General features: G+C 42.2%; 2 protein-coding genes across 2 annotated transcripts; one reads left to right on the top strand and one right to left on the bottom strand.

Annotated features, from left to right (window-relative positions):
* Window positions 1-160: 160 nt before the first annotated feature.
* On the bottom strand, window positions 161-6,129 carry wnt10b (wingless-type MMTV integration site family, member 10b). Its single transcript, XM_061056744.1, has 4 exons — window positions 5,899-6,129; window positions 5,036-5,298; window positions 4,463-4,914; window positions 161-4,340 (listed from the first exon to the last, which is right to left on the bottom strand). The coding sequence occupies exons 1-4, from the start codon at window positions 5,970-5,972 to the stop codon at window positions 3,840-3,842; spliced, it is 1,290 nt and encodes a 429-aa protein (XP_060912727.1). The 5' UTR covers window positions 5,973-6,129; the 3' UTR covers window positions 161-3,839.
* A 2,114-nt stretch (window positions 6,130-8,243) lies between these two features.
* Window positions 8,244-14,012, top strand: wnt1 (wingless-type MMTV integration site family, member 1). Its single transcript, XM_061056745.1, has 5 exons — window positions 8,244-8,992; window positions 9,312-9,417; window positions 11,291-11,544; window positions 11,715-11,980; window positions 12,099-14,012. The coding sequence occupies exons 2-5, from the start codon at window positions 9,317-9,319 to the stop codon at window positions 12,588-12,590; spliced, it is 1,113 nt and encodes a 370-aa protein (XP_060912728.1). The 5' UTR covers window positions 8,244-8,992; window positions 9,312-9,316; the 3' UTR covers window positions 12,591-14,012.
* The last annotated feature ends 10,745 nt before the right edge of the window (window positions 14,013-24,757 follow it).

Genomic DNA, 24,757 nt, shown 5'->3' with positions numbered 1-24,757 from the left:
TACTTGGGTTGTCAAGAGCACCACTTCTCACGTTTGACACAAATGACTCGTTTGAGCCCTATGGTTTTTTTTTTATGGCAACTGTATATAAAATTATAAAACGAATTGGGTGTAACATTCCCCTCAGTTTGCTCCGAGACGTGAACTGCTGGTTAGAGAGCTATTTTTTTTTAAAAGATTCACACAGAAATGATTATTTCTGGCAAATAGACATTGCAGGTTTCATTCCTTTTTTGTCTGTGCTTTTCAGGATATCAACAACTAAACCGATTTGAATTGCTGAAGAGAGTCTGCAGGCAAACATGCTTGAATAATTAAAACAGGGATCATGATAATAAATAAGTAAATAGTAGAGTGTAATATGATGCCAAGTGACAGGCTTGAAGCAATCCTCAGTGTCACAGATAATTGACGGGACAGGAGGCAACAAAACATGGAAACATAATCTTTTTTTATAGCTGATTACTAACATTGAGCACTTTTTTTTATTAAGGTTTAGTATGTTTTAAAGATAATACAATACATTCATGTGGTTCTAAAGGTGATAATGCATGTAGGAGTAAGGAAGGAACTCCGCCTCCCACCCTAGGTGTGGGTTAAACCTTTTAACCATCAAACGAAACCAACCCATAGTGACCGAATGACGTGCCCGAGATCAGCCCCTCATCCACAGGTGCATCCATGATTTGCCTACCTCTTCCTCTCTGTTGTGTGTCAGTTAGTGGTCTGGTGATAGATGTGTTTATCAATTCAGTGGTGAGGGCAGAGGAATAAAGAGGGGAGCAGATGTTTGCAGCTGCAGAGCAGATTATGGGGTGGAGTGGATGGTGGGGGAGCCTGCTGAGTTTGTGTGAGAGGGGAGTTTTTTTTATATATATTCTGAGAGGGTTACAGGGGGGTTACAGCGGGCTCGGGTGGTGGCAGGAGAGGTGGGGTGTGGAGTTATGACTTAAAGGAGTCTTTCCTCTGAAGTGTCTGCCAGCGTGCACCCCAGCAAACACAATCACAAGTCTCGTTGGTTCTGCTAGCTGAACTAATGAGGGCCTGCGCGTTGAGGGCAGGGGCTTTGATGTTCTGGGTAGCTGGCTCCTTGTGTTTTCTCTCTCCCGCTCTCCTTCTCTGCCTGTCCCACATCAAAATGAAAGGGGAGTTGAGAAGCAGATGTTTTGGGGCATGTATTTATACAGAGTACACTTTATTCACCCCCTTCTCCATACCCCATTTGTCCCTTGCTTTTGCATCCACACTGTACGTACAGCAATGATCTATCTCCCCATCTTTATATCCAACTAAACACACTAAATCGCTTTACTTTATACATATAATCATCCTGTCAATCAAAGCGGGTAACTTTTATCTCCCCTTACTTCCTCTCTCTGCCTCCCTCTCTTTAATTTCAGCCCAGTCTGGATGTCATTACTAAGGGATGGGGGGGGCAATGTGTTGCAATGCATGTGTCTCTCTCTAGAGAAGGGGGGGGGGGGGTATAGAGAGAGAGGAGCACATGGCGGGAGAGAAAGCAATCGCAGGCAGTCCACCAACCTCTGTCTCACACATGGGGAGATACAATGACAGGAAATTCTCTTTTGCTGCAGCTCCAGGGTGAAATGATAAAGGAATGAAGAAATGCAAACCAGAAATCCATTCCCTTATCATTCCTCACCCGTTGCTGTCTCCCTTTATTCTCTTGCTAAATATCAAACAGGCAGCACAGTCGATTCAGCCACTGGCACTGTCATTCCTCAGGAGTCGAGGTATATATACTCAAGTCCATGCAAACAAGACGTAATTGGCATTAAACCCAATATGGCAGAAGAGATTTTCCCAGGAGACAATTGAGATCATCTAAGACATCTAGGAATGCTGCAATCATTAATTCAGTCAGGTGTTGACATTAGGGTTTTGCTAAATCTGCAATATAACTAGACTGCAAACTCTCTGACAGTTCATTTGTGTGCAACAGCATGCATGTTTTCAATTGTGCATGTGTGCCAGTTTTTCTATGTTAGTGTCTTTGTACATAAATGCATGCATGTGTTCCTGTGCCTGTATTTATTTTTTTGTGTATTATGTCTCCCGGGCAACAAGGGACCCTGCACTCCTTGGTCTGGTGAAGCCCCTACCTCGTCTGCACAGATGATCCCCTCAGACGCTCAAAAAGCAAAGACTGGTATAATCACCCCCACTCTCTACTCTCTCCATGCTTCTCTCCAGTAATAAAAGTCATACTTGAAGGAAACAATATCCTGCAGCCATAAAAAGTCCTTCTCTCAGCATGAAGTGGCCATAAAAAAGGCTCTCACCTCCCAAATCTGAAGTGCATAGAATTTGCCCCCCATTTACACAGGAACAGACAGACACACGCACACATACACACAGTCTTAAAGCATCAGTACTAAAGCAGGTCCATCTCTCACTCTGACATGTACTACATGTGGGAAGAATCTAAGAAGCTCTCTGACTGATGGAAAGGAAAGCAGGAGCAAAAATAAGAGAGCTCAGTCGTGGTTTCATAGGAAAGTGACACATCTGATCACAGTTATTTAAAGAGGAAGCATATTTCCGTCAAAACATGGATATGATGTCATATCAGCTTGAACACTAGAAATCACTCTTTTGAAGGATTATTGTTGCCAGAACAGTTGTTTATCCAATCTCAAATATTGTGATTTAAAGCTTTGTTAAGCTGAGCTGCTTACTGTGTCATTGCTTCAGTCAGAAACGTTTCTATCACACGTATCAACACTTCAGAAGCCACAAAGATGCCCTTTATGTAGTCAATAACTGGTAAAATGCGAGACTATAAAGATTTTCAAAATAATTACTGTTGCTCAGTCTGTGTACCGTGTTCAAAACATTCAGAGTAAATATTTTAAAGATCTTTAGAAGAGCACAGTAAAATGTGAGGATTTGTCCAACAGCACATATTCACCAACAGAAATGTTATGATACCGTTTTTCAGTCGATCTTTCACATTGACCTCAGTATCAAAAGGTGTAATCGAGGAATACTTCCATGACTCAAAAAGGGTTAGTTTGAATTTATTTTTGGGTACACCTAGAAATCAACTACATTTAGATTCAATACCATAAAGGTATTTTCATTGTTGAGTTTTCATGTGACTTGATAACTGGACTTGAGTTTCAGTTGATACTTTCTTGATCACAGTGAGATTAAAAAACCCTGGTATTTATTGATGGTGAAAATGCAGATTGCTGACATTTTGCTACTAATGTTCTACTGTCTGCTAGCACTGCACTGTTTTTTCTGTTATGCCACATGCCAAATTTACCTGAAACCTGTTGATTAAAGGGGGGGGAGCATCAATTTATGGTGTCCGATCAGTGCAACCAGAACCTGCCAAAGTCTGCCAATAACCAGGACCAAAAACACAGGCTGAGACACAAAAATAATATTAATAATACATTTACAAATATACAAGTACACATTAAAATACACAATTACTGTACACCGTGAGATAAGTCAACAACTAGTCCACAGCTTCTCTGCTGTTGCTTGTCTTTGTTGTGTGGGTTAGAAAAGACGGGGTAGAGGCCATTTTCATGGCTGAGAGGGCAGCGTCTAAACAGACCATGGCAAGACAAACGACATGAGTCACCTCTTCAATCTCTGACTTGGCATTTTGAGAATAACAGCGGCTACAAAGAGAAAATAGATCCCAGATGATGGACTGAAAAAAGGAAAGGGGGGGAATAAACAGATTCTATGGCAGAGTTACACAAGGAACAAAAACAAACAACAGCAGAAAGGCAAAGGGATAGGCTCGCCATCATGAGTCCTGGGCGGGTAAAGGCAGCTGTGACTGGGAGAACTGGAATCTACTTGCACACGTTCACCCACTCCGTGAGACGACACTCATCACACAACACGTAGCAACACCAGTGGAACCTACAATTGCAGCGCTCGCTGCGTGTCTGTTTCAGGATGTTGTGTCCACGTCCACAGCACAGCGAGCTGCAGCTGTCTGTGCTGTAGCTGGTTTTGTTGCAGATGCGTCCCTGTGTACCCAGAGAGTCCACAGACGGGTCACGCTCACAGAAATCAGGAGACTTCTCAAAGTACACCAGCTCTCTGGACATGCTTCTGCGACGACCTCCACTGAGTCCTCCTGCACTCCCGCCGGCGCTGTTTCCTGTCCGAGGGTTGAAAACCCCGTTGTTCTTGTTCTGAGAGTTGACAAAGATGGCTGACAGGAATTTTTCCTTCAGTATAGAACCCACAAGACGGAACTCTGGAGAAACATGCCAGCAGGTCTTAAACTGGCAGCTTCCCGATGTGCCGTGACATTTGCACTTCCTCTTCATGTTGTCTGTCACTATCTGTGTAGAGAAAGATATTTGATGTAAATAAATCAGGAAAATAAAATGATGATATATTTTGTTTAAGACAGTACACTGCTGTCAGGAACATGAAGAACACAGTGGACAATCACATCATTCACCTGTCGTCCCATGCGGTTATTGTGTATCCTCATGCGAGCATGGATGTCTCTTGGAGACCCCCGGGAGTCTAGCCAGTCTCTTGAAAAACGGTCCCCAAAACGGACGTCATGACTGCAGCCGCCCCACTCCCAGGTCTCCTGCATGGAGATCAGCTCTTCTGGTAAAGGTTTGAGCAGGGCAGATGGATGGTTTGAGCGCAGGTTAGCGGGCAGGTCGCCATGGTGACTGTTTAGCTCTGGGGGTAATGACCGTGCCATGCCAAGGCCTACCCCGCCCTTCTGCAGGGTCTGCAGCTGCAACTGTGTGAGTTTCAGTCGGATCTTGTCGTCGTCCTGGCGACGCTTGGCCTCGCAGCCACACCCCCGCAGTTTGCCCATGCTGCAGGCTGAGGCCACAGAGTGAGCCACACCCGCTGCCAACAAAGCCAGGGAGAAGGCGCTCTCACGAAAACCTGAGAGCAGAAGACACACACTCAAGGGGATGAAAGAGATTAACAGTGTACTGGTAGAACAGTCCTGTATTTCTGCTCAGAACAATCTCATAAGTCCATCAATTCTTCTCCAGATTCTCACCCCTGTTGAGGATGGTGTTATGGTGGGGAAGCTTGCCAAGGCCCTCGAGCGAGGAGCAGTTCCAGCGCTGGCCCCGGAGCTGGTGCTGACATTCGTGGATGGCGACCTGGATGCCCTGCAGAGCCGAGGCCGTCACATCAGGGCTCCGTACACACATCCGCATCTGACGCTTGCTGAGGCCGGCCAGCCTCAAGCACACAGAGTTGGGGGTTAGCACTGGATCTCCTGCCACCTTCAGGCTGAGAATGTCATTACACAGCACTCTGCAGGGAGAGAGGAGGGTGGATAAGTTAGTGGAGGGTAAGGGGTCATAAGGGCTGGTTAGGAGTTCATTAGTCAAATCCAGAGAGGTATGTCGCAATGGCGAGACGTTATGAACGGTTAAGACAAAAGATTTTGAAAGGATATGGCACCACATAAATCTAACCTCTAAGGGATTTGCTGAATAAACTAAACAATAAATGTGTAAAACAATTGCACAACTCCTTTTTTTTCAACTGACTTTAGTTGGAGCAGGGAAAAATATAATTCCAAACAGATCATCTAGCTGAGAGTTCCCAAAGGCAAAAGTACTTAACCAAATCTATATTTTATAGAAATAACCACAGTGGGATTTCTATGAAATTCTTTAGGGCATCGATCAAACCCCTAAAAGGCTACAAAACTTGTTAAACATGGATATTGTTTCAGAAATAATGATCTGCCTGCCAAACAACGGGCAGATGTTTCACTTTTAACCTCTAATATGTTAAATAGTTCAATCAAACAGTCGCACACAGAAACTTCCCTTAAACTCTCGTTGCATTCCATCTAGCCAGAACCGCATTTACATCAACCCTCCTGGCGCTCTTAAGTGCACTCACGTTAATGCAGGTGACAGAAGTGCTGCTGCCAAAATCAGGAATTGGTCCCAACGGAGTTTGTTTGATAGCTCCATTTTGTGACGCGTCTTTCGGGACGTGACATTAAAACGTTGTTGATGAAGTCCTGTGCCGGGAAAAAAGAGTATCAAAAGGAAGATGATTGCAGTATTATCGATGCACCGCCAAATGACCGAAGAATGAAGACGGAGAACAGAGGAGCTCGGGGGCGAGAGTAAACGGGAGGGGGGAGAGAAAGAGGGGAGGGGAGATGCCTCTACAGGCGGCTGTTTGCACTAATATTGGCCAATATGAAAGTTGCATCTGCAGTTGATCGTTTTATTATTTCAGTTTTTGATTATTTGCGCAAGAGTAACACGACGTCTCCAGGATTTTACGCACAAACACCCCTCACCAAAGCGTGAGCAAAACTTTGAAATGTTGGTGGATAACCACAATACACTCTCATAAAAAACATATTAAATATTGTGCATTAATATAAACGTATGTGGACGTACATTTTCATGATAGGCCGTTAGGCTATGGCATGTATTTTCACATTTTTTGGATATGAGAACTAAGAAAGGCTAGGAAATATGAAATATGGGAAGCCAACGGAGATTTTGTTCATAAAGGGGTGAGTAAAATGATGAATGAGGGGGAGGGGAGAGCTGCTGGTTCCACTGTACGACAGGGAGTCAGCAGCAGGCAGGCGGCTCCGCTAACAGACCCTCCAACAATACTGTTTTTAGTCATGTGCCCCCCCCCCCCCCTTCCTCCCACCTCCGTCACAGCGGCTGTTCTTGAAACAACTTTCACTTTGTCATCGCAAAGTCTTTATTTGAGAGTATAAAATGACTTGCATAAATTACCGGAGTGACACGTCTGATTGTTGTGATAATTTATCAGATTATGACATACTCACTCAGTAGTGTGCAGATACAATGTATGGATTCATAGAGATGGCTGCTGCATTAAAAAGGCATAAAGGCCTTCGTTATATGAATTTAGCGTACACCAAACATCATCTCAATCAAGTATTCAAAAATATTTTTTTTATGCGGAGTGATAGGCCAGTGAAAGCAGCTCAGGCCTTCTGTTGGGACTTTGAGTGATGTTGCGGCTCAGCACCGAAGCAGCCAAACGGATCCAAATTACATCCGACAGAATCTGCTTCTGAAGCAACAGGTCACTATTTCGTAACACTGCGTATGAAACTGATAATTATTAACAAATAACAATTAAATTGAATCATGTTTTTTTTTTTCCTCATAAAAAACGCTCGCTCTAACGAACAAGGTGCATGTGGGTTACTTTCATAAAATTAAGTTGAAACCCCCCTCGAACACGGTTCGCATAGTGACACCAATTCATCTAATCTCCTTCCATTCCCTAAGCTGCTGCAATGAAAAGTGCATTAGCATTCTGCCTTGGCGTGTATATCTAAGTGGCTTAAAAAGTGATTTGAAGTTGATTTGTATATAAAAGGCCCCCCTTTATCCGGATTGAAGCTCTAATCTGCTCGGTGTCGCATGACTGCTCCAGGAAACCCGTTTGAGCACCTTCATATATAGCTGCAGAATAAACGTAGGATGGCTGTCATTAAAGCCGTTTTACAAAAGCCCACTTCCTTTTACTGTCATCTGAAGGAGCGAGAGAGAGAGAGAGAGAGAGATGGAGAGGGGAGAGGAGGGGGGGGGGGGGATTATTGAAGCTACAACCGCTGCACTGACTAATGTGGAGCATGCAAATTAGCAGATAAATGTCACATAATGAAACATTCGCCCATGAACCGATATATGGAGTAGTTTGGGGACATTGAAGTCTGCTCCGAGTCTGAGGTTAGATGGAGATGCCGCAAAGTGGCTCAAGCTGTGATTACACTGTGCTACATGTGCGTCGAGGGAGGTCTGCAGGCCAGATGTTGGAATGGTTTTAATTCTGACTTTTCCCCATCTTTTCCCGGTTCATCATACATCAAACTTTTGATTGGAGACCGTATTTCATCCTCACCACGTTCGAGAAAATATTTAAGCCCAGCAGGCAGTGTGAGTTATATGACAACCAAGAGCTTAGACTTCTGTCTACAATCAAGTTCCGACGCGCGTGCGCGTGCGTCTTTGGCTGCTGACATAACTTTTGTGTATTGAGCCCGATTTAATTTAACGTCTAAATATATCAAGGAACCCACGTAAAATGCCACATTTAGCCTTTAATTAGTAATTAATATGTGTAATAAAGTAAAAAACAAAGTCTGTATTTGTGGAGGGATTAGTGCTGGAAGGAGACGAAATGTACTTAGTGACTGCACATTTTGAGAGCGCATTTGGAGAGAGGAGGAGGAGATGCGGTTAGGGAGTAGGCTAATCCAACCACCGGGTAAAAAGGGCAGTTTTCGATGGCTCATATTCCTCTGTAACTGGTTTGCACCGTGACACCAGCTTTTGAGCAGCAGTGGAGCACCAAACCGGGGCGCACCCTCAGCATCTCCACCAACACATCACTGCTTCAAGGGCTCTTCTCCTTTCTGCAAGGCTGAATGTTGAGGAGAGCGCGCAGCCAATGGGAAAATACTCTCAACCGCACACATTTAAAGGGAATCGATTCTGTGATGACCGTGAGATTCCACAAGTAATATGCGCAACACTGTGGATTGCCCTATTTTTTTTTTCTTCCTTTCTCTTTCCTGCCCAGTTGTGCTTCCTTATTCATTGTGCGCCCTATGAAGAGCATTAACTATCCCTCCCTCAAATCCTATTGAAAAGGCTCCGAAAAAAACAGAGGGAGATGAGAGCAGCAAATCCCTTTTTTATTCCCCTCGTAGCGCTCAATAAGAGAAGAATGTGTTGCCTATCAGTCACCGAGGGGATCAAGTCTTCGGGACTGTCCCACGCGTTCAATGCGCCGTGCAGAGCATCACTGAGAGAGACAGAGTGAAGAGGACAACAGCAACAGCAGCAGCAGCAGCAGCAGCAGCAGCATCCTGCCTGGACACTTCACATCATTTAGCAACCTGTCTGCACTCAAGATCCATTTAAGTCAATTAGGGCTGCCTGCTTCTCTCACCTTTCAATTCCTCTCAGCGGACTGTGGCTAGGTGAGTATATGCAATTTGCATGTGCCTTTTTAAAAATGATTAAGTACAGATAAAATACAATATCACGAGCAGGCCTACCCCTTATTACATGTATTTCAACCATAATGTAGGGATAAAAATGCAATTTCAGGTAGGCTTGCATATATTTTCTTGATTTAGGACTGTGGATTTTCCTATTTTTTATACTTTAGCTAATATATACATATTTTTGCTTCAGAGTTCAGATGATTGAAAGTCAAATACATGAAGAACCAGGAATTAATTCAGCTTGATAATAAAGGGTAGTACATTGAATTTTTTTTTTCGTTTCATACTTTAGACACGATGAGGAGTCTCGCGCTGCTGTTAGGAGTAAAAGCCGCGTGCATCCTGCTGGTGTCCTCGCTCTCAGGCACAGTGGCCGTCAACAACAGCGGCCGGTGGTGGTGAGTTGACCAGACACTGCATGTGATGATTGCATCGATAGCAGCCTATAAACTCTGGATGTAACGTTGGTGTGAGCGGGGGAAGACCCTGCGCCTTCGCATGAACACAGTTTTAGTTTTTGACCACAGCCCATGCTGCATGCTGGAAATAATGTGTTAGTTTTGGCACCAAGCAAAACTGGTGTTCAGCCTCCTCTGAAAAAAAAAAAAGAGAGCAACCGCATGATATTAAAGCGTGTGGCTTTTTCAAATTTCTCCACGTGAGCTCAACTGCAAACTATTTAATTTATCGTCCGTTTAAAGAAATTAGTTCCAACGGGGTTTAACAATGAACGAATTATATTTGTAATAATTACAGTTTTACCTTTTCTTTGCGGTAGATTTAATTTGCTATCCCCCTCTCAGTTTCCCCAACTTTTGGTCAGTGTGGTTTGAACACGATACAACATTTTTCTGTGCAATGTGGGATAAATTAAATATGGATTTATTACATTCCCAAACCCATGTCTTATCCGGGGTCTTGTCAACTTAATACTGTACACTGTCTGTCTATAAACAGTGACATACAACAGCCAATTTCTCAATACTTTTTTGTTATAGAAAACAAAATTAAATTCGGATCCGTCTGCGTCAGCGGGCACATTGTCTCGATTGTTTAAAAATCTATAAACTGTGGGCTGGGTTTTGTGGCGGTAATGATTTAACGAAAGATTGTGTCGTCCTATTGCGGTGGAATTAGACAGACAGTGTGCGCAAAAAAAAAAAAAATCCGGAGTTTCCAAATATTTAAATTGTCAGCTGAAATTCATGAAAACATCCAGAAAAAGAAGGAGACACCACGGAGTTTCGGAATGAAGAAAACACCCAAAAGACGACATTATTATGTTATTAAGGCCTCACCGCACAACTGTCTGGGTCAGCCCTCTAACAGGCCACGACTCGCCCGCCTTTCCGGAAGATAATGCTTAACAGGAGACACAGCCATTATACTGCACGAGAATAAAACAAATGGTTGGCAAAGACATCTTCAAGAAAATGCCATGCATTAAGAAGTTCATACAGTTTGACACAGCCAGACCAGAAATAATCTGAAACCTTATCTCAAAATAGGTGCATTTCAGTTTTGAACAGTGATCTTAAAATAAGCCAGAAGCACAGGTGCCACATTTAGACACAAATATTACCAGGAGGCAGACCCCTAATACTTGAATCTTTGCTGATATCAAGTGAAAACAGAAATTAAGCTATTGTTTTTCAGATATTTGTGCTTGGTTATCAGGATTAAGATGCCATTTTATTTTAAGTAGCCTACAGAATGAGATTTGAATATACTTTTTTAGGTGGCATAGGTGGCTAATTTGGGTGATTTTGACCAGATTAACAGGGCTGAGACTGGACTTTGATGATCTAGCAATACATTCCTTATTCTGTCTCAGAGTATTACTCTCTTTTGCTTTTAGAGTATCTCAAGGGACAGATTACACTGATGGACAATACAGATGCAAATACACTCAGATTTTACATCTCAATGTGTGATACCTCTGTATCATACATTGTGACAGATGCTGAACATTAAGCAGACAAGAGTGACATACTCATATTAGGAATCTGAATTATGAATCTGATCCCAGTGATAAAAAATATATAGTGTGCCAACCCAGAAATGTGTACTTCTACCCTTCGACTTAGTTTCTTCTCATAGTTTTGCAGCATATGCAACTGTTAATCTTGATGAGATCTGTACTTTGAACAGCACAGACACACAATGCCAAGAAACATCCATTTAAGAGGGTCACAGAAGGATCCTCTTAAACTGCCTGCATACACTTCAAACTCCTTGACTCTGATTTCCTTTGTCCTCTCCTTGTGCCAGGGGCATTGTCAATGTTGCATCCACATCCAACCTCCTGACCAATTCAAAGAACGTGCAGTTGGTCCTTGACCCAAGCCTGGCCCTACTGAGTCGACGCCAGCGCCGGCTGATTCGGCAGAATCCTGGCATCTTGCATGCCATCGCCGCTGGGCTGCACACTGCCATAAAGGAGTGCAAGTGGCAGTTCCGCAACCGGCGCTGGAACTGCCCGACCACCCACAGCCCAGCAGTTTTTGGCAAAATTGTCAATCGTGGTGAGCGTCTCTTATCTTTCTTAACAGGCAATATCTGGACAATTTGGGGCATAGTGTAATGGAATCTATTGGTCTTGTCTGCAAATATCCTACAATTTAGGGCAAATAGTTGGCAAAGTCTAAATGGCAGGATCAGGTTCTGATGTGAAGTTTCAACGTTGTTTCTTCAGGTTGCCGAGAGACAGCATTTGTATTTGCCATTACCAGCGCAGGGGTAACCCATGCTGTGGCTCGCTCCTGCTCAGAGGGGGCCATTGAATCATGCACATGTGATTATCGGCGCAGAGGTCCTGGAGGGCCAGACTGGCACTGGGGGGGTTGCAGTGACAATGTGGACTTTGGACGGATGTTCAGCCGTGAGTTTGTAGACTCCAGTGAGCGAGGCAGAGATCTGCGGTACCTCACCAACCTTCACAATAATGAGGCTGGCAGAATGGTAAGAGTTAAGGTACTCTAATGTGCCATACTTGTCAGATTGTCAACATACTCCAGGATTACTTCTCATCTTTGCTTTGTAAGGGTCCTTTAGCAGTTTTTGTTTTTCCTCTTTGCAGACTGTATCATCAGAGATGCGTCAGGAGTGTAAGTGTCATGGCATGTCTGGCTCCTGCACCGTGCGTACCTGTTGGATGCGCCTGCCAAGCTTTCGCACTGTTGGAGACTTCCTTAAGGATCGGTTCGATGGAGCATCCAGGGTTGTTTATGCCAACAAGGGAAGCAACCGTGCCTCCCACAGAGCCGACCCCCGACACCTGGAGCCTGAAAACCCGGCCCACAAACCCCCCTCTGCCATGGACCTGGTATATTTTGAGAAATCACCAAACTTTTGCTCGTACAATGGCAAAACAGGCACCCTGGGAACTTCTGGGAGAACATGCAACAGCTCTTCTCTGGGCCTGGACGGATGCGAGCTGCTCTGCTGTGGACGGGGGTTTAAGACTCGGACCGAGAGTGTGACTGAACGCTGCCACTGCACCTTCCACTGGTGCTGTCACGTCAGCTGCTTGAACTGCACCAGCACACGGACAATACACCAGTGTCTATGATCACAGGTTGACAACTAAGTGAATATTAAGTCAAAGAACTTCTTAGCAAAACAGGTAGCTGGCTGAGAAAGCCACTAGCAAGGAGGTGTTATAAGGTTTTAAATAGACACTAGAAAACCTTCAAGGCGGGTAAACTGATACAGGGAACTCTCTGGCACAAAATTCAATCAGTGTTTTTAAAGAGCGACGTGAAGAAAAGCACAAATATATTAACAGGGTAAAGAGGGAGTATGTGTGCTTGCTCCTTGCTTTTTGATCCTGAAAAGTACTGCCACAACTGTTCATACATAAGATGCTCATCCACAAGTAGGCAGAAAAAAAAACCGAAGCAGCGAAAAAGCAATTGCTATATCCAAGCACTACAACAGCCTACTTCTTCATCAGTTTAACATGTGTTTTCATGGCAAGACAGCCACAAACAAAGATATTAGAAAAAACAATCTGTTATAGTTTGGCCTCACTTACGTTAAACAGTGTGAAGTTTCATGCGATGGGGCTGAGCTTGTTTCCGACTTGTGTACGTAGGCCCTGGATGCAGCCCCATCCTCTTGTCATTTCCTCAACACATTTGCCCAATTGTCTTTTTAGATTTCTGCAGAGATGAATTCACTTTAACCCTGACTTGCCACTCTGACTCACCACAGGTGATCCTGAGGTTACATGACTAGGACGAGTCCTTTTCAAGGAAAACAGAAACGTACTGAACAAATCTTACTGAGGCAATGTAATATGAATGTATTTTCATTACACTGAATAGTATGGCATGGCTATGTGTCGATTGCCAAATGTGAGGGGTCAGTACTTTACAATGAATGAAATGTGATCTGTAGAATCACTGCGTTATCGAACGTAGTGCAGTAAAAAAAACATACATCATAGTAAGAAAAAGACACTACATTGCTGCCAAAACATGAGTGTAGCAAGTTTAAAGTAGGCAAATGAAGTTTATCTTCAGGCAAGGCTGTAAGAATACAGCCACTGCAAAAGAATTATACTGTATATCAGCTAGGAGAACCAAAATGCTGTAAATATTAAAATATATGAATATATTTATAATGACGAAATTTAAATTTGTGGGGGTTTATGGGCCTGTCGCTGGCTTGAGAACGCTCTATCATTATTGTCCAGTCAGGAAATGCTTTGACTTCATGCCTTTTTCTATTTTGGTGTAGTAATGTAGCAGACACAAAACCGACTAACTAGAAACCCAACCTTTTCGCTTCCTCGCTTGTTTCCTGTAAAAACATTTTTGTTTGTTCTTGCACTGAATATTTACCTTTTTTGAATTAGTGTAAATAAAAAATATTTATTTCTGAGGATTTTTATACTATTATAGAGAGATGTAAAAGAAGACATGTTTTAGATTTAAATCAAAGGATTCCAGTTGGTTTTGTATTGTACCATAGAACAATAAAGTCTATATTTTCAATTAAGTTGCTCTCCTGAATGTGTCAAAAGATGCCATTATGTCTGTTGTAGTTCCAGTGTTTGAGAAAGTTTTGACAACCAACCAAGTGAACATTTAAGCCTGTCCCTGGGTGTCCTCTGCCTAATCCTATTACCACCACCAAACCAGCCTTTTCTCCCGCTCACAAAACATCCCTGCATCTGTGGCCCCCAACCACAGAGATGGCCCCTGCTTATCCACCCAGACCGCCACTTATTTCATACAGTATAGGAATTTTACTGCACTGAGAGTGTTTGCTTCATTTGCTTAATTTCAGAAAGAAATACAATGAAAAGTAATGAAAACCTAGAGCCCCCTGGCGACCGGACTAACCACTGGAGTTTGGGAAGCTTTCTACTTAGCCCACCGCAGCACAGGAGCAGCCAGGGTCATCCAGATAGAGCACAGTGGAGGCAAAGTAAGGCCACCAACATGCACCCAAACAACCAAGGGACCCAATAAGAGAGCAACATAGTTGCAGCTGTAAGGGCAGACAGGATCAAAGACAAGGATAAAAGATTTCTGAATGATAGCGTTGAAGTAACAGGGTAGAGGTGAGAGATCACAGGGGAGCTGGTTTGCTTGGAGTATTAACACAAATTACAAAGTTAAATAATCAAATCATAAAATAAAAAGAGAAGAAAGAAACTTTAAATCTACAGAGTTTATGTGATTCAAATGAAACAAAACACCTATTAGAGTTTGTTAATAGGAACCTTGAAATGATTAAAGAAGACTGTTTATATACTTTTTTTTGTACAACTGGAGTGAACAGATGTGAATAAATGATTTGTTTTAAATGAGTGTGAGGAAAAAGTCAGTAGAAAGCAGTTGCTCTTAAATCACAAAAACGTGTCTTGATAGAGAATAAGAAGTTGATTGTGGAGACACAAACAGATATCAAAGAAAGAAAAAAAAAACAGATTTAAGAAGACAAGAAGGAAGGCAGAGTTCAACTCCCAGGCGTGAGAGTGAGGTGGAAGAGCTGGTAGAGAGAGTGAGTGGAGGGGGCGCTGCCTGTGGGAGTGCTGAGGAGTCAGTGATAATTAGCTCAATTAGTGACAAAGGCAGTGTAATAAATACCGACTTAGTGTCTGGGTCCCTGCTGGCCTCTCCCTGCGCAGCCTGCGATGTGGCCCTGGCCTGACGGACAATTCATTAAACTGACAAAATACCCCACCGTCCAGGCGTGACGCAGCGAGTTAGCCCCCTACTGGCCCAGCTCATTGTTCTAATTGTCTGGGCTGGAGTCACTTTGTGGCCGCCTCCTCCTTCACCCACCCCGCCTTCACACCCCGCCTTCAGAAAACCCATGGAGTTAATGCCCCTACCTTACTCTGTAAGTAGGTGATCGGCAGGTTGGAAAAAAAAAGCAGTAAGAGTTCCTTGGGGTAGGGCGGCTGGTGGGGGAGGCAGTGGGATTAGCAAATGGAGGTTGCCTGGGAGTGCTGGGAGCAGCACCGATCGGAATGTAGGAGAGATGAGTCCAGAAGCTCGGATGCGGGACAAAGCGAGAGTTAATAAGGAAAGATTGAAGGGGCTGGCGACAATGGGCCGCCACCCGAGTCGAGATGAAATTGCTTCCGAGGATTATTGGGAGAGGGTGTGAGTGTTGTAGGCCTTTTTGTGTGAGTGTGTGTTTGGTTGGGCATTTGTGTGTGCAGGGGCACGGGGGAGCGCTGGATTGATGGCTGCCCCTCTGGTTGGGGAGCAGGGGACCAGGGGAGGCTAACCGGCTGTTCCCACAGTCTGTTCTGCTGCAGCCACCTTTGACACACGGGGCTGCCAGGCGGCGAGCAGGCAGCCATGGTGAGAAGGACACAAACAAAAACAACAGCTCTGCCACACAAAAGTCAATGTCTGTGGAGGACCAGTAAAGAAGCACAAGCTCGAGATTAGGGTGCAGGAAGGAAAATATAGAAGTAGAGCAGGAAGGTATAGGATAGGAGAGAAGTTCTAAACTTTAGTCGTATTTTGTTTGGATCCTTTGCTATTGTTTTAAAAACATAATGAAATAAACCATTGACATAGCAGGGGTACGGGGGTCAAACTTAATTTGCCAATTAAGCAACTTGACAATAAGAATTACGACAAAACACCCTGTGTTTGACCCAAGGGTGAAAGGGACACTTTAATGAATCAACCTTAAAAAAAATGTGTTTTTTGCAAAATTGTGCGTCTTACAATTAGACAGCAAAAAGGTCAATCACTCTAGAACATGTGCAGAAGATAATATGACACAATGAAGGCACAGCAGCTACATATTAAAAATCCTGCTCAATCATGGAGAAATGTTTGCCCGTTGGGTGGAGTTGGCTTTAATTTGAAGGGCGTAAGATAAAGAATTCAGCATTGGGTTTGGGTCACCGCATCGAATGATAGGCTGCTCACAGTGTTGTGATGGACAATGTGGCATGGCTTAGATCTGGCCCACAAAACTGATTGGATTACTGTGCTGCAGCAACATTATATTGTAATCCTGGGAGCCAAGTTCAAATTGATTATGGTATTGTTATGACAGGAACACTCCTAGACTGCTCATGCAATAATCAGAAGCATTTGTATGGTGCCATTAAGTGACCACAGGGCCATTATGTAATAAGATATGTATTTACAGCCTTGTCACACACATATTTTAACAAGAATTACAATCAACCTAACCTCACCTAAAGTTACAGAAAAGTATTGCGTTAATTAGCAGTGGCTGAAACAGTGGGTCCAATTTACTCAAATGTAATTCAGATTTCAGGGAAAACATCAATACATATGTGAGTGAGTTTGTATGCCAGCCAAAGCTAATGTGTGTGTGTGTGTGTGTGTGTGTGTGTGTGTGTGTGTGTGTGTGTGTGTGTGTGTGTGTGTGTGTGTGTGTGTGTGTGTGTGTGTGGGTGTGTGCATGGCAGCTGGGAGGCAGACATGGTCCAGGAGAACCGTCACCTAGCAACTGACCTTTTCGGCAGATGGCAGTTCCAGAGTAACAGCCACCCAGCATCACAATGGCGGTGGCCTCCTAACATCTCCATCACTTCATCATCCACTGAGTTACCCTAACCTGTCACACCGGAGAGAGGGCAGGTTACCAAAGCATGCATAAAGTGTCCTCTCTTATTTTACTTACACACTTTGAGTCTGAAACTTTCCACAGAAATCACTCTTTTTTTGTCTTTGTTTGACTGTTTCCATGTTTGCAGCAGGGATGTCAAAAGGATGAAGAGGAGGATAGATTTAGGAGGGACGCAACGGACACTCAGTGTTGTCTGCAAACCTCCAGACACTCTCAAACCGCTGTTTTCCGTTGTTGGGTTTCAGCACATAGTGAATCAGGGTGGGAATGTGGACAGACTGCTCGACCATGGTGAGCAATCAGTATGATGTCTGTGGTCAGGCTCTGTGCCCCTGTGGAGCGAGATAGAGAGCAAGGCCTGCAGTTAAGGTGGGAGGGATATAAATTTGCGGTGTTTGTGCGTGTGTGCAGTGTGATATGCCAGCAGTATTCACATTTGAATAAAAGTGTCATAAATTCTAGCAAAGTTTTCCTCACACCAGCATTGAGCAATCCACATGGGATTATCAGATCATCGGACTCTGTGCTGAGAAAGGCACTGTTTTGGACGGCAAGGCTGCAAAGATAAACACCTCATCATCATGAAACATCACCTTTAATTAAACACCTAAAAGTGAGTCCATTGCAAGCAGTGCACAATTAGTTTTCAGTACCAAACAAATTGGAAAGTCCAAGCAGAAATTTGGAGAGAGTAATTATCCAAAAAGGAAAGTCCCAAATCAGACATCTGCGCATGGTTAACCTGGCAGGACCAGACGAAAGCCAACAAACAGAGATAGAGATACTGTATGTCCAAATCAGCCCCACAGTGATGAAGTGTTTCAGGTGGAAAACCGTGCGTCTCAGTGTGACTCTAAACCACCACGTTTTCTTGGGGAGATCACATGCTAGCAAACAATGCTAGTCCTTCTGTAAACACAGCTGTAATGATAGGGGAAGATTTTAGGGCAAGGACAACCGACAGTGGATTATGTTTACAGGCATCACAATGTCAAGAGTACAGCACAGCAACGTTTCAGCTCTGAGATCCACATGACACACACTGCGGTGGAATCAGCGTGACACAGCATGAGCCTGTGCAGCGTTTCACCTGTCAGCAAGGGTGACGCCTGGCTCTATTCCCATCAGACAGAGTAGACTGAGAGAGTGCAGCAATATGTCATCAACCTTTGCTTAAGCCTCTAAAAAATCATTGAGTTTCCCTCACTTACAATGATTTGGAGTTACAAAAATGCACAGTTACAACAATTAAAACGAACCAAAAAGAACAATACTCTGAGAAACAATCCAACAGGTGGAGGTGAGGTGAAATGATTTGAGATAATTGACTCCATCTGTCCCAAGAGGATTGAGAGTGTCGATCTTAAGAGTACATAGTAAAAAAAAAAAAAAAAAATCCATTTTGGAGCAAAAAAGCTAAAGGTGCATTTTACATGTTCGGAGTGAACCCGTGGGACTTGAAGTAGGAGGGCCCCAGTATAGTGAGTTTGGTAGGGTCCGGTCCAATGGTCCAGTTCAGCGTAGATGTCATTAAATGGTGTATGTCCAATAAGGGATTCATAAATGTGTCAGACTATTTTGAGTGTTAACATTTCTCTTCATACAAATGATGTATCTTAAACTGTTAAGACATCAGAATTCAGTTTTTGTGCAGCACTTTGTACTATTTTACTCATAGCAGGAGATCCTTGGTGCTAGCTCTTCACACCAAGTGAAATGTAGTGTATCTGCATTGCAAAACAAGATGCTTCTGATTGTTTTCTTATCAGTTGGCCCACTTTGACACAGTCTGGACCACAACATACCATCTCTGAGACCATAGAATGCACTGAGAAATGTCTCAAGGCATGGATCCATTAACTTTAATGTAGTAATACTGTTGGAGACAAAGGGAGAAATGCTCAGTTTATGGTTTTAATTACAAGCTGTGTTTTACAGCGACAGTGGGCGAGGGCTCAGCACTGACACAGCAGCGGAGGAATGTTTATTTGCTGCAGTTTAGGAGCTGAGTGGCTTGCAGAAACTATGACACATTCCTCTGTCACTGGCTCTCCTGCTCGCAGGCACACTAATGCATTCATTCACTGGCGCCCCATGTGCTGGTTCACAGCTCCACAGACATACACACAACTATTCCCTTCTACGCGCATGTACTAAATGTGGCACCTCTGGCATCTGTAAGCATGCTGAAAACGTACGTTCATTCATGGCGACTTAGTGTGACAGGACATACTAGGCCTAATACTTTTCCTGTTTGTCACAGTGTGTGTGTATAAGTTGTACAGTGCTTGGAGGGTGTAATATTTAAGCCTTCAGCATGATGGTGATCCCTGTCCACAAAGTGCGAAAAGTGCATTTGAGTGTGCTGATTTATTTTGTGTGTATGCTCATGTGCATATGTGGGTGGTTGCCTGCACACATGCACACCTCTTCATCTTTCCTGTTGCAAGTCCTATCCATTATCCCCAGCATCTGGCAGCCAAAGCCTGTAAAGAAGACATTTCTCTTGGCAACTGTTTTTTAAAGGCAGTGACACAGGGGACAGCCAACCACAGGAGCCACACATCTTCCAATCTACATGCATACTGGAAGAAAAAAAAAAGAGGTGCATAACAATACCACCCTAATCCATCTATCCCTCTCAAAACACACTAAATGTGTTTCTCCATGTATGACTTACACACCACATATGCATGATACAGCTTCCACCCTCCCTTGTCTCTCAGCAATATACTCACCCTAGCTTTGCGGGCTAATCGCTTCCAGAGCCAAATGTGTCCCAAAAACTTTGCCAGCAACCATTCAGTACATTTTGAACCCCCAAAAGTTCCTTCTGGCCCCTAAATGATTATTATGTGGGTGTAATACACTGCAGGGTAGGAGCGCCAAGTGCTGAGATTCCATGTGCAATTGTGTATAATCTAGGGGCATTACATGATGCTTGCTCTAAGTATGAGCTGTAATATGAGCAGTTGCTAGATATCTAGTAAAAAAAAAAAAAAAAGAAAAAAGAAAGAAAAGAATAGCTTTGTAAATGTCATCATTTGGACTGCTGCAACTACAATCAAATTCTAATGTAGCCAATAAAGCCTCACATGTTAGGGTAACCCAGAAGAGACTAAAAGAGACAACTTTCTCTCTGAGTGCACCTGAACATGTCCTTGGTTGACACTCAACTGTTGGGAAATAAACACATTCTTTGTATAATTGAAATGGCACAGAAACTGCATTAATTAATATCATGTGCGGTGTAGCCTTTTCAGGGTACAGCTGAACACCAAGCTTATCATCTTTGTTTTGCTAGGCTGTTAGTCATGATAACTCTGACATCTGGATCCTCTAAAAGACAAATGGGTGTGTAAGCTGGATAGAGTAATTGTTCTGATTATGGTGGGCTACCAGCTACACATTTGACTAGCAGCCAGAAAGTCTGTTTGAAAATCTTGAGAGATTCAGACAAGTTTGTTTAAATACCTCCTGATTTACTATTTGGGGGGGGGGGGAAAATGCATGAACACGGCGACACATCATACTGGAAAAGGGGCAGATGTGATTCAGATGATCAGTGCACTGTTTTGTGCTCCCATCAGCCCAGAATGTGTCCATGAATGTGTTCGAGTGCTCACCTGACTTTGTACCCCAGGGTTTAGGGTTTACTTAAGGAGGCCTCCTTTCTCTGTAGCACTGTTATGTTACCCTGGAGAAGAATAAGTATAGGAGATAGGCTATGTTAGGATGTGATACTACGTACAAACACACTACAGGCAGCCCTGCACCTCCCTGATTTAAAAATAATAATTCAATAATGATAATTAAAAAATAAACATTTGCTTCATTGGCTAACATTTCCCGAGTAACAGCCATGTCCAAATTAACTTTCATGTGGGCTTTGTCGAAACGTGAGGCCTCAACTATACAAATTGAAGGTATTAGTCATATATTTGAATCGGTTACTTTCTAGTCCTAGGTCATCGCTGATGTTGCATAGGGCTTCCTTAAGTCAACACTGAGGAGATAACTAACCACATCACTTATCAAATCAATTCAACAAGAGGTAGTAGCAGTGCTGAGTTGTAAATTGTAAACGACTGCCATCTAGTGGTAAACTGTACGAACTACACGCTAAAAAATAACTATTCAAACCAAACAAACTTTTGTATTTATTGTACACGCAGAAAAACAACCCAGGTTAGGTTAGCTCTGGGCTTACATTCGTGACGGAACAGTGTTAACTTCATGACCAAGAGGTAGAAAATGAATTTAAAAAAATGTAAGCAGCAATTATTCAGCAATTCAGAGACGATGTAAACTTTCAACTGGGGTAAAACAGGCACCTTAATACCAGTAACATCTTTTTTTTTACTTGTATGGAAATGCACCGGTTGTTCTAACGTAAGCAGGTATGCTATTCACCTTGAAGTGGTTTGGAACGAAACCCAGCTTTTCCAGTTAGAAAGCACTGGCAAGTTGATTGAGTAGATCTGAATCCCCACCGCACCGTGGATGTATTTTAGGAGTGTTCCATCTCGGAACTAGACTCTCTGAGCTGGGAATGACGTCACACCCGAGTTAACCGCGTTCCAACATGAAGGCCTCCAGTAGTAGTCCACCTTTGTTTTATCAGCTAACACCAGGTGATGAAAACACACTATGCGATAGTTTGCGCGCAAAAATAACATGTCCACGGATATAATTGCGCCATACTATCAGTGCAATTGATTTACTTAGCCTACACATGGAGGACCAAGTTGCTATTAAACACAGCTTAAAGGTTACTGGTGATGCACTGTAATGCACGTAGCAGGTGCATGAACGTTCCTGTTGACTGCAACTTGGAAGTTCCGACTTCCGAGATCAAATGGTTTTGTGACTTGGGAGGAGGAGGATGTGGTGTAGGTGGAGAAGGACGTAAAAAAAAAAAAAAAAAACAGGTAGGAGGAACCTTAAAAAGGTTTGAGTAAATTTAGCTGGTCTGGTTTCATGCTCGACTATGTGCATCTGTGTTTACTTTCTGGTTTTATTGGACGTTGGTGACAAGATAGCCTATAGACTACTAGGCCTATAGGATCTTTAAAAAAAACTACACAACAGAATCGATGAGCCACCTGTCTACCCTGAGTTTAAATAATGACCTATGATCTTTCATCTATTAACTAACACAAAAAAATATCATCGGTAGGCCTATAATTTAACTGAAAAGAAAGCAGTATACAAAAAAAACCTAAATTCTAACTGACTCATGACCAAACAGGGTTTACTTCGTGTAGGCTACCAACCAGGTATCAACAGCTAGATCACGTGACCAGTCTTTTGGATATAGGCTACTTTAAATAATTAACCTTTATGTGCCTTTAACTTTGTGTTTGATTATATTCTTAATAAAAGTAGAAAGATTAATTTCCAAAACCCAGATGCATTATTCAAATAGGCTATTATTGACCTCACTTATTTATTATCAAACATTTTCATTATTAGTGCACAGATGAGAAAATCAGTCTTAAGAAGCATGACCTCTGATAGCTTCCTGTTGTTTCTCAAGTCGAGCTGATCATCAAATTACTGCACTGACAGCCAGACAAAAAGAAGAAGCAGTGCATTGGGTGTGGTGTCAATGTGGTGGGTTGTGATGAGTTATATGAAGGCTGCAGAATTATGAAAGTAAGTATTACGAATCCCCCATTTTACTACTCTTTTTAGGTATACAAAGCTTCCTTGCATTAAACATTTATTATGTGTTATCAAAGTAATAAGAATTATTTGATCATATCAAAAGGAATTTAGCTTTTCTACCAATGTTGGCTTGTGCAAAATAACCAAAACATTGTTCTCTTGCATGCCTTATGTGTGGGCTGGCAAAAAACAAGAAATGTTGAATTCAGAGGCACAACAAAAAATAATAAAAAGTTTGAATGAGTAAATTCATCAGTTCATGCCACATTATATTCTGAAGTGCAAATATCTGTCAACAGGGCCTAAATCAGCCGATACAGATGTTAAACATGCCAAGGTGCATCCTAACTATTTAGTCAATAATTCCATTGTCGTTGTTTGTGCTTTTGAATATTCAGTCACTGTCAGGTTTGTTTATGTATGTTTTTGAGTGGAATCTGGAATTTGTGTGGGAGAAGAATAAAACAGATGTACCACTGCAAAAGGGGAATGAAAGGTCAAACATACCTAAAGCAGACACACCAGCAGTCTGTCAGACAGGACAAAAGGTCACGTTTAAAGAAGGCTAAGTTTCATTTTAGTGCTTTTCATCATTGTTTTTTTTTCATTTCTCATGTTTTACACAGGTTTCTCACTGTTGCCTGTATCACTGAAGTCTTAACATTTCATCATAGCATGTGTCATTCTACATATACTTTATATTGTTATACAATGTATATTTTCTATTTTAAACAAGGCTTACAATATATATAGAAACTGTGAGAATTAAGCAGATATAAGTTGTTTAAATTAAACATCTATATAAAGGTTAATAGGTATTGTTCCTTTCATCTTTGTCTCCACTCAGACAGTTATTATAACTTACTAATTTGTGATTATTAAAGTAGTTTTTATTTCGCCTTTCAAACCCTTATTTCCTGAACTTAGCCACTATCTGTTATTTTTTACATCACATATTTACATTACAGTTTTTACAATGTTGTGTACTTTTTATTCTTTTAAACGAAGCAATCCAGGTGGATGGAAGTTCCTGAGGTTCAATCATTTATTTGAAACAGAAAACTACACTTTAAAATGTTAAGTGGCAAGATCGAAAAATTTAACAATTACATTTTTAAATGCATCTATTGTTTATCAGAGCTGTGATGGATTATAGAATTCCCTGGCACACCAATAAATTGTTATTTTGATCCATATGTTAAACTAACATATTATCGTTGCAGCTTAAATTGAACTGTGAATTATAATCATTTTCTTGAAGTGTTGTAATGACAGGGTTTCTTGTCTCCAGAGTTCATACAAACGGGCATGAATGTACTACAATAAAAGCGGTTATTAGTACGAATTTTCATGAATTCATTCATCTTGGTAATTGTGTGGATAAACCATTTAAATCTGTCAACCATAGGGTAATTCTTCTTTTAAGGTCTGTGTAGCTGTAATACATATGTGTTAGACATTTATAGCAGCAGATTTATATTTGAATAGGAGCTAAGTGTTGAGCTAAGAAATGTGATTTACTGAGGTTGAAGAACTGTATATGTCTGACATTTACAAGATAATGTAATGTCTTCTTTCAAGCCTATTAGAAGTATAAATAGAAAATAATTTGACAGGGTTACCTGCTAACAGAATATAAGCTAGAGTGTTGACATGAAAAGTTGGTCAGCCACGTGTGATCTGAAATGTTGTCTGACCTCGGCCAAATAAATTCAGATTATAGGCAGCTACCCAGATCTTAAATTTGAATTTCTTTACTAACTATTCTGCAGTTTTTTTTTCACAGCAGTAGTAAGCAGTAACGTCCCTCCTTTAATGTGGAATTGAATTTTTTTTATTTTTGGAAATAAATAGTTAAATATCTATATATAAGTGCCCAGGCTACTTGAGTTTTCTATTTTCACACAAGAGAAACTCATGAAACTCACGGGCACTCTTTATGTTTTTTGAGTGAAAAAGAAGCATATTCAAAGGAGAGAACAACAC

This window comes from Labrus mixtus, chromosome 15, assembly GCF_963584025.1.
Source record: "Labrus mixtus chromosome 15, fLabMix1.1, whole genome shotgun sequence".
Lineage (NCBI taxonomy): Eukaryota > Metazoa > Chordata > Actinopteri > Labriformes > Labridae > Labrus > Labrus mixtus.
The sequence above is the reverse complement of the archived record's forward strand: the minus strand, read 5'-3'. Positions and strand labels throughout refer to the sequence as shown.